This window comes from Saccostrea echinata, unplaced genomic scaffold (assembly GCF_033153115.1).
Source record: "Saccostrea echinata isolate AGI-Se365-2 ecotype Australia unplaced genomic scaffold, CSIRO_AGI_Sech_v1 ptg000054l, whole genome shotgun sequence".
In the NCBI taxonomy this organism is placed as follows: domain Eukaryota; kingdom Metazoa; phylum Mollusca; class Bivalvia; order Ostreida; family Ostreidae; genus Saccostrea; species Saccostrea echinata.
In genome coordinates, this window is record NW_026889803.1 from 58932286 (window position 1) to 58944996 (window position 12711).

General features: G+C 36.3%; 1 protein-coding gene across 2 annotated transcripts in view; it reads left to right on the forward strand.

Moving 5' to 3' along the window:
• The window catches only part of LOC133172285 (putative ATP-dependent RNA helicase TDRD12), a 47029-nt gene that overhangs the window by 1479 nt on the left and 32839 nt on the right, over positions 1-12711 (forward strand). For both annotated transcript variants that reach the window (XM_061307141.1, XM_061307142.1), the window contains exons 3-12: positions 50-187; positions 317-405; positions 2255-2302; positions 2386-2502; positions 4084-4139; positions 4332-4475; positions 7986-8973; positions 10304-10372; positions 10583-10622; positions 11662-11778. In XM_061307141.1, coding sequence (XP_061163125.1) covers positions 50-187; positions 317-405; positions 2255-2302; positions 2386-2502; positions 4084-4139; positions 4332-4475; positions 7986-8973; positions 10304-10372; positions 10583-10622; positions 11662-11778 — 1806 coding nt within the window. The remainder of the gene's footprint in view (positions 1-49; positions 188-316; positions 406-2254; positions 2303-2385; positions 2503-4083; positions 4140-4331; positions 4476-7985; positions 8974-10303; positions 10373-10582; positions 10623-11661; positions 11779-12711) is intronic.

Sequence of the window (12711 nt, forward strand, 5' to 3'; positions counted from 1 at the left end):
TTATTTTCAGGCTGGGAACAGGGCTGTTTTTATATTTTTTTTTTTTCAGGTACGGAGTCCGGGGCTGTTTTATGGCCGGGAAGTGAAAGAGTCCTCGTCGGAGAGAGTTGTCTTTAATCAGTTTGAACATAATTTGAATAAGCAGTATGAAAATCCCCAAAGCTGTAGTCTGTATCAGCCAGCAAATGTAAGTGTTATGTCACAGAGGATTGTTTTTTATAGAATGTTTATCTGGAAACAGGGGACATCATAAATCAAATGTTTGATCTTGTGAAGGTTGAGGAATAGCAAATATGATATTTACTTTGTTTTTCAGAATGAGGTGTGTATTGGAAAAGCTGGAGACAAGTGGTGTAGGGTGAGAGTGGAAGAAATATACAGAAGACAGAGGGGTCATGAGGCTAAGTAAGTACAGAGAGGTCACAGGGCAAAATAAATAGGGATCACAGGGCAAAATAAATAGCATAGAAGTCACAAAGCAAAGTAATTGTAGAGAGGTCATAAGGCAAATTAAGTGTAGATAGGTCACAAGGCAAAGTAAGTGTAGAGAGGTCACAAGGCAAAGTAAGTGCAGAGAGGTCATAAGGCAAAGTAAGTGTAGAGAGGTCACAAGGCAAAGTTAGTGAAGAGAGGTCACAAGGCGAAGTAAGTGTAGAGAGATCACAAGGCACTGTAACTATTTCATGAACAACATCACATCTTTGAGTTACTACATGACATTTTTATGTGCTTTGTGTTTAGGTGATCTTAGATGCCAATTTAAGGTTGCTTTTATTATACCCCATGCAAAAAGTTGGGGGTATAATGTTTTTGACCTGTCCGTCAGTCAGTTCGTCAGTCCTGTTTTTTTGTCAGCGCAACTCCTCATAAAATGCTGCACAGAATTTCGTCAAAATTTGCAGATATTTAGGTCACAATGTGTAGATTTGCATATTACCAGGAAATTCCGATTCCTTTATTTTTTCTGGGAAATTTGCACTTTTCAACTTGGACTTTTGGCCATATCTTGAATATAGAGATGAACTGTTTGTCAGCGCAACTCCTCATAAACCGCAGCACAGAATTTGGTCAAACTTTGCAGATATTTAGTACACAATGTGTAGATGTGCATATTACCAGGAAATTCCAATTCCTTAATTTTTTCTGGGAATTTTGGCACTTTTCAACTTAGATTTTTGGCCATATCTTGAATATAGAGATGAACAGTTTGTCAGCACAACTCCTCTTAAACCGCTGCACAGAATTTGGTCAAACTTTGCAGATATTTAGTACACAGTGTGTAGATATGCATATTACTGGGAAATTTCGATTCTGTTATTTTTCTGGGAATTTCGGCACTTTTCAACTTAGATTTTTGGCCATATCTTGAATATAGAGATGAACAGTTTGTCAGCGCAACTCCTCTTAAACCACTTAAAGCACAGAATTTGGTCAAACTTTGCAGATATTTAGTACACAGTGTGTAGATGTGCATATTACCAGGAAAATCTGATTCCATTATTTTTGCCCGAAGAGTTTTGCCTATTATTGAAGAAACTTTCCAGCTAGATAATAAGGAAATCCACTTGAATCAGCTTTTTTAATGAAATTTTATGTGAAATATTTTTTATGACCTTAAAAGACTGCTATTGATTATGAGTTCAAAATATTAATGATTTAACACACACACACACACACACAAAATCTTGGATAGTTCTCCCCCCCCCCCCCCCCCTTTCAAATCAGTGCTTTTCCTTAAATAATTTCATATTTACAGTATTTAAACAAATTCATATGACTACATCATAATTTTGTTTCCATCAATTATTTAAATGTGTAAATTGTCATGTGCTGGACATGGACTTACACTCATTAACAAATCGAAATCACTGAGGAATTTAAATAACAATTTGTCAGCATAACTCCTGCACTGAATTTCCTAAAACTTTGTAGGTATTTCAGACATAATGTATAGATTTGTATATTACCAAGAAATTTTGATTCCATTATTTATCTAGAAACTTCAGCCCAATTAAATTTGTAACATACAAAGATATGAATGTCCTTACATGCAAGAAGTTTTGCTGTGATGATTTTTTGCAAGTAATGGCCCTTTTTGAGTCATACTTTGTATTTAAAATGCACTGTGTCATTCATTACGTGTTGCATTGTCGAGTTTTGGGGGAGCGTGGGGTATATGAGCTTGCTTATTTTTTCTTTCATTTGTACTGCATTAATTTCATCCCTCATTTTTCTGCATATCTCTGTTTTATAGGTGTTTTCTTCTTGATTTTGGAACTATGGAAATGATTCCCTTCCAGTGGTAAGAGTTATTTTAAAAACTTTAAGATAAAGTGTCTTTTGATAATTAAGTGAAGCGAAATTAAACTAGTATCTTCTCTGAAGGTTGCGGAAAGCTAACCAGAGCCATCTGTCTGTACCGTACCAGGTGAAGTGTTACAGTCTGTATGGTATACAGGCCCAGACCATGGCCCTCCAGGAGGACCTGTCCTGTCACATGGAGTAAGTTACAACAGGGATATCCCTTGTCTTAAGGGGTTTCAGAATTACAGCAGGGATATCCCTTGTCTTAAGGGGCTCCACAATTACAGCGGGGATATCCCTTGTCTTAAGGGGTTCCACAATTACAGCAGGGATATTCCTTGTCTTAAGGGGTTCCACAATAACAGTGGGGATATCCCTTGTCTTAAGAAGTTCCACAATAACAGTGGGGATATCCCTTGTCTTAAGGGGTTCTGCAGTAACATGGGGATAACCCTTGTCTTAAGGGTCTCCACAATTACAGTGGGGATATCCCTTGTCTTAAGGGGTTCCACAATCACAGCAGGGATATTCCTTGTCTTTAGGGGTTCCACAATTACAGTGGGGGTATCCCTTGTCTTAAGGGTCTCCAATTACAGCGGGGATATCCCTTGTCTTAAGAGGTTCCACAATTACAGCAGGGATCTTCCATGTCTTAAGGGAATCCACAATTACAGCAGGGATATCCCTTGTCTTAAGGGGTTTCACATTTACAGGAGGGATATTCCTTGTCTTAAGGGGTTCCACAATAACAGTGGGGATATCCCTTGTCTTAAGGGGTTCCACAATAACAGGGGGATATCCGTTGTCTTAAGGAATTCTACAATAACATGGGGATAACCCTTGTCTTAAGGGTCTCCACAATTACAGCGGGGATATCCCTTGTCTTAAGGGGTTCCACAATTACAGCGGGATATTCCTTGTCTTTTGGAGTTCCACAATTACAGTGGGGATATTCCTTGTCTTAAGGGTCTCCAATTACAGCAGGGATATTCCTTGTCTTAAGAGGTTCCACAATTACAGCAGGGATATTTCTTGTCTTAATGGGTTCCACAATTACAGCAGGGATATCCCTTGTCTTAAGGGGTTCCACAATTACAGGAGGGATATTCCTTGTCTTAAGGGGTTCCACAATAACAGTGGGGATATCCCTTGTCTTAAGGGGTTCCACAATAACAGTGGGGATATCCCTTGTCCTAAAGGGTTCTACAATAACTGGGGATATTCCTTGTCTTAATGGGTTCCACAATTACAACGGGGATATCCCTTGTCTTAAGGGGTTCCACAATTACAGCAGGGATATTCCTTGTCTTAAGGGGTTCCACAATAACAGTGGGGATATCCCTTTTCTTAATGGGTTCCACAATTACAGCGGGGATATCCCTTGTCTTAAGGGGTTCCACAATTACAGCAGGGATATTCCTTGTCTTAAGGGGTTCCACAATAACAGTGGGGATATCCCTTGTCTTAAGGGGTTCCACAATAACAGTGGGGATATCCCTTGTCTTAAAGGGTTCTACAATAACTGGGGATATCCCTTGTCTTAAGGGTATCCACAATTACAGCGGGGATATCCCTTGTCTTAAGGGGTTCCACAATTACAGCAGGGATATTCCTTGTCTTAAGGGGTTCCACAATTACAGTGGGGATATCCCTTGTCTTAATGGGTTCCACAATTACAGCGGGGATATCCCTTGTCTTAAGGGGTTCCACAAAATGGGAAGTGAATTTATAAAATGTTAGTATGTTATGATTAGAATGTAAACACTTCTTTATTTTCAGGCCTTGTGTAGCATGGGATGAATCAGCAACAGAATACATGAAGAAGTGCCTTCAAAGTAAATCATTTCTTACTATGATATTAAATCATAGAAAGTATCAAGATTAAAAATATTCCTGTTTGAAATCCGGTTTTGATTTTGAAACTCTACATGTATAATGTTTAGTAGAATTTTTCTGATATACATTGTAAGTATGCAGACTGATTAATTCTGTTTTGACAAATTTCAATTTAAAAAATTTTTTTTTAGACACGGCACAATATTTTGTTGATGTGAAGAATGCAGACATGAACAAAGTTGAAGTTATACTGTACATCAAATTAAGGAATGGAGAAGTGTGTTTTAATGATGACCTTGTGAGAAATAAGTATGCTGTAAGGAAAAATCCAGAAGGTAAAGATCTCATTTAATAAGTTTATATTATTTTTACCCACCCAAGCAGAGTGTAGTCTAGTCTATTTGTAAAACATCACATTGCATTGAGAAATAAACATCTTTTTATTTAAAAATGGAATGATAAGGGGATAAACAGCTTTTCCTGCTTGTCAAGGTTATTAACCACATCAGTTGTGGATACTTATGTTTAAATAATGCTAGAAACAAAAAAAATCCTTTGTAATTATAACTTATCCCTCCCCATTCAGTGTCATGTTAAATAGACATTGCAGATTACCTTATAATCTTGGAATTGCCCCCTTCCTCATATCACCTTTCAGGGATTAAGATGAAGGTAGATTTAAGAATCACTGTCTAGTTAGTAAAGTAGGCCATGGCATCAACGATAGTTTGAAACGTGGGATAATTTGCATAACGGGTGAAACCCGTTATGCATAAATTATCCCACATTTCCAACTATCGTTGATGTCCCTGGCATACTCTACTAACTAGACAGTGATTCCTTATATTTCCATTTCATTGTGAAATAAAATTGTAAATTTAGATTTTAAAAATGCAGACTAATAGATTTATGCCCTGTTCACACGGAGAGTTTAATTCGAATTAAACGTAAGTTACTGCGAATTAAATTTGATCCGCGTTCACACGGAGAATTTAATGCGAATTAGTTTAATTCGAATTAGTTTACTGCGCATTAAATTACTTCGCATTAGCTCCGTGTGAACGCTAAGCGAAGCTAATTCGAATTAAATTTTGACGCATGCGTAAGGGCAGAATTAAGTCACAGGCCACATGTCGATGGTCAAATATAGGTACTTGTGCCAATTTTGAGTGGAAAACAAAGGAAAATTACGTTAATCACTAAAATCAGGGTTCTCATTAACGCAAGAATCTGCGTCCTAGACGCAGCAAAATTACTTGGGACGCAAGGTTCTTTAAAACGATGCGTCCGCGGACTCGTGATCGGACGCGTCCTCGTTAGCGAGAAAATTCGGGTGATTTCGAAAACGGGGAATTTAGATGTTAGGATTTGTCAAAGAAATATTTAATCGAAACCTTCCTGTAACTATCATAAAGTTTATCCAAGAAACAACTTTTCTTATACTTACTTCTCTTTTTTTTTTAAAACAGGGATTGATCATAAGATATTTCATGTTTATTAGTCCATAGTCATAATAGTGTCGCATGCCAAACTCCGACAGCTGTAAACACACTGCAGCTTTTTTTTAAAAACACTTTTGAATCTTGAGTGTTATCTACATGTAGAAACCATAATTACTGCTTGTATACACAATGCGGCTTGATTACCTCGTGAATTTCACCCAGTGCAGACGACCGACAGGATTAGTTACGCCTCATTGCACATGACACCTGTGATTGTATACAGTCAACTTCTGGGTACTTGATTTTTTAGCTTTATAAACACCAAGTTATTTTTATGGCAATTGATTACGCGTGTATTTTAGAATATAGCTTGAATGCATTACCAGTTTATATACTTGAATATGTTAATACTGCGTAAACAAACTGATAAAATGATAAAGATTTTTATTGATGTTTGGATGGAAGGATACTGCAATAATTTATAGTTGGGACTCAACATAATTTTTCTGGGACGCATCAAATTTAGCTGGGACGCAACCTTCTCAGAAACCTTGAGTCCTGGGACTCAAGTTAGCAAAATCCTAGTGAGAACCCTGTAAAATGTGTACAGGCACTATGACATTATGTGAAATATATATATCTGCTGTGCACAATATGACGTGATTTGTAACTGACGTCATAATAGCCTCACTGAATAGCCTTGTTGTAGAAATAAAATTATAATTCGCATTAGTTTACTTCGCATTAGCTGTCGTGTGAACGCAATTTAATTCGCATTAATTTAATTCGCATCATTTTACTTCGCATTAATTTACTGCGAATTAAACTCTCCGTGTGAACAGGGCATTAAATTACACAGCTGTTACACGAGGCCTCACATGTCAATTTCAATAGTCCCTGCCCACTGACGTCAAACACAAAGGCAGCCGCACGAGATTTACATGCATATTAGGCCTCCTTAGCGTCCGACACAAAGACAGCTGCACGAGAATTACATGCATATTAGGCCTTCTTAGCCCCTGACCTTTCGCTTGGTGAAATTCATTCCGGTAGAATGATCAAGAAATCAACTCCACTAACTTTCAAAGAGTTATCACAGAGAAAACAAATAGAAATGGAAATATATACAGTGAAACCTGTCTTATCTGACATGCTGCGGGAAATAAAATCAATGTCGGATTAGACAGTGTGTCGGATTACCCAGTGTTGAATATTTCTGAGCGTTATGATTGGTGTCAAATGACTTCAAAAACCATTTTTCATTAGGTTTAGAGTACACGTGTATTTAATTGTCAAAATGTTTGCATAATTGTGTGTTTTTTTTGTTGTATAAAATATACCTTCGTTAATTAGCATTTCTTTGAGCATTAGTAAACTCTGTAGTAATATACGATGTTTGTTTTTTTTAATGGACAAAACAGATGGAACTGCCAATCGCTTCGAGAAGTTGCAATTTAATTTTTAGCATTTTACTAAAGCAGTATATGGTTAAGTAAATATTTCGTTTACATGTACCTTCTTTATACAGTGGTATTATTATTTTTTTTACACTACATTTCTCTCCGAATTTTCTCCACTGTTTACTGCTCAACATAGACTGTGCTATTAATACCGTCACGCGACTTTTCATACAAACCGGATGTAACTCTAAAACATTGTGATTTTTATCAAACAATCGTAATATTTTAAAATTTATTGGGCAACTTAAAGCGGTATTTTTGCTTCCGGTAAATCCTTTATGTGCACAGCCTTGCTTAATTCAGTGTATATTAACCCTGAAATGAAACTTTTTCTTTTAGACAAGATGTACCATTCAACTTGTGTATTGTCTACATGTTACATTCGCCGTACTCTTTTTTTTTTCGGGACATGGCTTTATGAAGGACTGACTGCATGTTTGATTTTAATTTCAAGCTAAAAATCTTAATGTAATCAAAATATCATGTACTCTTTTTATTTTCTGTCACGTAGATGCTATTTCTTAAATGCGAGAATAAAACTGATAACAACAAAGAGAATTGATTGCCTAATTTTTTAATTAAAAAACTGATCATTTAACGCTTACATATACACTTTCAAACTTACATGTAATTAACTACTCTCTAATCTTGTGGCCAAACGGGACATTCATGTCACCTGGCCTGCGGCTAATTACGGAACACTCGTGTAATTATGTCGGATTACCCAGGTGAAATCATAATGTAATTATCTAGTTTTGATGACAAAAAAGCGCCGGAATTCGGAATGTACAGTGGTCGGAATATACAGTGTTTTGTTTTATATAAAATTTAAAGAAATTTTAGGGAATAAAATATGAGGTCGGAAAGTCCAGTGTGCCGGATTGCACAGTTGTCAGATTGGACAGTGGGCACTGAACTGATAACTGTGGAATTAATTTTTTAGATGTCCAGAATGTAACACCGCCTGACAATAAAACCAGATCTCAACCATTAACAATAGAGGGTGAGCTTAACAGGCTGGAGCTAAAGAAATCGAAATTAAAATCTAAAACAACTCCTAGTTCTAGTGACATTGACTCGGTTATCTCAGGACCACAGACTACAGCTCAAGGAACTGATTCCGAGTCCTCCAAATCAGGGAGTGTGCTGGAGAGCCGTAGATCAGGGCTAGGTCGAGGATTCTCACTAGGCCAGACGCTCAGGGAATGGAAAGGAAAGAGTAAAACTGAGAATTCAAAAGACACTGAATCCTTAGTGAGAAAAGACTCTAACTCTTCAGGTAAAACGACAACAGGGAGAAATAATGGAAGCAGCTCTCAAAGTCTTCCGGCCGATCCTGAGGATTCTCATATGTTGTCCTTTGTTCACAGGCATCAAAAACCTAGATCAACTACTGAACAAAAATTTAAAATGTCTATAGGCCGGAAACAGGGTAGCTCTCAATCCCTCAGTTCAGGCGAGGGTAGTGTAATGTCTGCACCATCTATAAAATCTCTGCACACTCCAATGAATGGAATGCTGGGAAGACTGATGAGCAGTTTAATAGCTGCCCAGCCCTCCACTACCCCCCAACCTAGTGTGTCAGACTCTGAATTGCTCAAATCAAATCCATCTAATGCCATCCATAGATCTGTTCATACAGAAGGGTCTTCCTCGGAAAGTGTTCAGAAAAACATTAGGACTTTTACCCCTTCCTCCTTACAAAAATTACAACAATCTGTGGAAGAACCTCCATTTGTAAATACCTCATCTGTTTCTATGGATTGTAATAAGAATTTCCAAGTGCCAAAGAGAATTGATGGAGAAAATCTAAACATAGGGTCATCATCTTCAGGAGAAGTAGTCAACTCATTGAGTGAAACATTGTCAAATGAAAACGTCAGACAACCAGAAAGCACAGTCACAAATATAAGGGACCAGATAAAAGATCTGTAAGTATTGTAATAGTACTTATTGTTATCTTTTGTAAGTATTTCAAAATCTGACTCATTCAAACATGCATGTACATACCTATAACTCCGTTATATTGCCACCCTCGCTTATTGCCAGGAATTCTCGAAGAACGGATTTCACCCTGTGTTAATACACCCGTTATATTGCCACCCCCGCTTATTGCCATCCGCCACTGGTTTTGGGAAACAAAAGGTCAAATTATATAAGGAAAACCCTCGGTAACAATGCCAATTATCTATAGTGCGTGTCGGTAATTTGGACACCACACCCGTGCTTTGACAGTGGTTGCGGTGAAGCGTGACTGCCTGGACAAGGAATTCAGCTAAATTAAAAATAATCGTTGTATTAAACTCAAAATTAGCAAAGTCTTTGGCGTGTGTTTTTAAAAAAAGATTGATCAACAGTCGATCTATTTGATCGTAAATGGCCGATCAATATAAGCAATGGAATCCTTAATATTTTCACGTGCGGAATTATGGTAGTCTAAAAATAGATATGGGGTTTCCTTTTTGATCGATAGAATGGTTATATTGGATAATGCACAAAACCATAATAAATGCAAAAATTCATTTGTGTCCCCATAGATTAAGAAGCCATTCTATCGATCAAAAAGGAAACCCCATATCTATTTTTAGACTACCATAATTCCACACGTGAAAATATTAAGGATTCCGTTAGCCCTGAAATTTTCTTTAATTGTCGGGCATTGTTTGATTGATAAATATCAAAACAGAATCGGAAGAGTACACAGGTACTAGCAAACATGAAAATACATGTTTGATATAACGGGTTGACGTATTCTGACATGTGACTTATCATTCGTCAGTCATGATGCTTTACCAACTGAACTTTTTAACTGATTCAGAAATTTTTGAGACGGTGAAATAATCTACTTTCGATTCAGATGAAATTAATGATAATTCTCAAACACTTTTTTATACCAAGAGGCTATAACGGCCACCGACATTTTTGGCATCAATTCTTAGAGCATGAAGAAAGGAAATTGATGCGTTCAATATTCTGATATTTTATTTCTTTTTAGTCAAAATATTGTAAAAAAAAAAAAAAAAAAAAAAAATAATAATAATAATAGTGACTTTTTTTCAACTGCCCTTATACACATGTGACATAAATAGAGTGTAACTGAAATAAATTACGTAATCTATTTATTTTGTTTTGATAACCCACTGAATTGTAATTTATAGCAGAATTCGTTATATTGCCACCCTCGCTTTAATGCCAAAATCTGTCTTGGACAAAAGTTGGCAATATACCGAGGTATCACTGAACATTTAATTATTTCTACAGTAGGGTTGCTGATTCCAGGGGAGATGTTGATCGTAGAACTGACATGATGAGCAAAATTCAGGGTGACAGGTAAATTATATTGTATATGTACAGTACATGTTTTACACCCTCTAATGTTAGATGTTGCCTGGACATACACTTTAGGAAAGTTATACTGTTAGGGGTTAAGGATTAGTTATAAATAGCCTGGTAACTTTCATCCATAGAACACCCATTCCTTGAAAAATTCTTTAAAATTTTTGTCATGGAAGTATAATCATACTTTTGTCTCAATTTCAGAATCATGGCAAACTTATCTGGTGGTGCAAAACCGATATCTGTAAGTTCATGAATAATAACAATTTTAAAGATAAACAGATTGAAGAGAGTTTTCAAGGTTATTTAAGGCCTTAAAAAATTAATATCTTGTTCTCAGGCCCAACCACATCTCATTTAACAATGCACATTACCCATTCTTATCCTCAAATGAATAAAATAAAATTTCTCTCATGCGCTCATATGGTGCAAAAAAAAAAAAAAAAAAAAAATCTAGAATCCCGACCACATATTAGATACTCCCATCAGTAAAACATTTGAAAAGCATGAAGATTGTCCAGAGTAGTGACCTTGTTAAAAATGCAAGTATGGCCATCGAGTTAACTGGTTAAGGCTTCAGGATTAAGTATAGTCATGATGGCATTGATTTCAGTGCAAATTTGTGAGGGAATGACTGTAATGTTTCCATGGCACAAAGTGGGGGTTTTCTGAAGGTTTCATGCTAGAACTCTATAAAAGATGGCTTCCTCAACCTTGGAACTTGGACATTTCCAGAAAAGCTTCAGCAAGATTTGCTGATTTCATTTGGTGTGGGTAAACCAAAGACTGATAATTTTGACAATGTTTAATAAAATCATAACCACTATTTATACTGCTGAAACACTCTTAGATTAGATGCATCACTACAAGTGTCGGGTTCTGTAAGTCTAAGACATGTATGGTTGTTAGGATGCTGTGGTTTCATTACACGGATGTAGAAAATGCAATAGAATAGAGAAAGAAATGCAGGAAATATATAATCTTGATTTCTACACTCAATGTTGAAGCACTGTTGATTTAAAATTGCAAGATTTGAAATCTATAAAAAAAAAAATTGCATCTGTTTTTGTGAGGTAAAAAGGGAGAAAAAAAAAACCTCCCTCCCACATTTTTGACAAAACTGGCCTGAGAACCAAGTTTTTTTTTTTTTTTGGCCTTATGTGCACATTTTGTGTGTTTTTGTATAAAGTAGATGAATAACTACATGCACCAAGCAGTAGTTTTATATTTCTGATGTTCATTGAGTATCAGAGAGAAATCTTCTCAGAATTTTTCTTTTGCAGGCAAGTACAGCAGTTGTATCAAGGAAATTTTTAGATGGTGTTCTGGTACACAGTGAAAAGACAATAACCCCTTATCTCAACTTTGATGACACTCCGCTAGTCCCAGAGCTGAAGGAGGTATGATCCTAAATCACATCAGCCACTTGAGTTTTAGATTCTCTGCAAGTAGTATGTGTAAAATGCCAAACATGCTGTAATGTTCTTAAATTTTTATACGCATGTCTTTAGACGGGACGTATTATGTTATGGCGTTCATGTCCGTCCGTCTGTCTGTCTGGTAGCTTTTCTCGTGTCCGGCTCATAACTTTAATACTATTAGGCCTAGGATTATCAAACTCTGTCAGCTGATACTTCTTGGGTAGAAGGTGTGTCGCGCACGAAAAGTAGGTCGTTCTGACCTTTAATTAAGATGCTATGGCCAAATATAGAAAAATCCTGTCCGGCTCATAACTAGAAAACTATTAAACTTAGAATCATCAAACTTGGCCAGTCTATGCATCTTAGGTAGAAGGTGTGTCGCGACCTATTTCAAGGTCACTTTGACCTTTAATTTAAGTGAAATTTAAAAAAAAAACTGTCTTTTTACTATTAAATTACACAATTCCAAAAAATGTAAAAGTGTTGCAGTATCCTTATTAAAAAAATGTTAAAATCAAGAAAATACTTATTTTTTTCATTATATGCTTTACAGCAATCTATAACAAATATAATGTTACAAGAGAAATTCCACCTCTCCCATGGGTGTAATTATCAAGCACTGGTCAAGGAGAATTTTGATAACAGAAAATTGCATGTCAAATTAAAGAGAAATTAATGAGTTCAGTGTGAGGAGCTAACTGGTAGAGCATCTCTGATCAAGCAGGTGTTATCTATATCTCTTGGGAATTGGGCAGAGGAATCAGCCATGTTGGATTACATAGTTTTTGTGGGCTAGCCTAACTTTTAAAATGAATTTGGTGAAAAGCAATTAAAACTAATTTGATATTGTATAATAAACTAATTTGATATCTTATATTAAACTAATTAATTAAAAACTAATTATACTCGGAA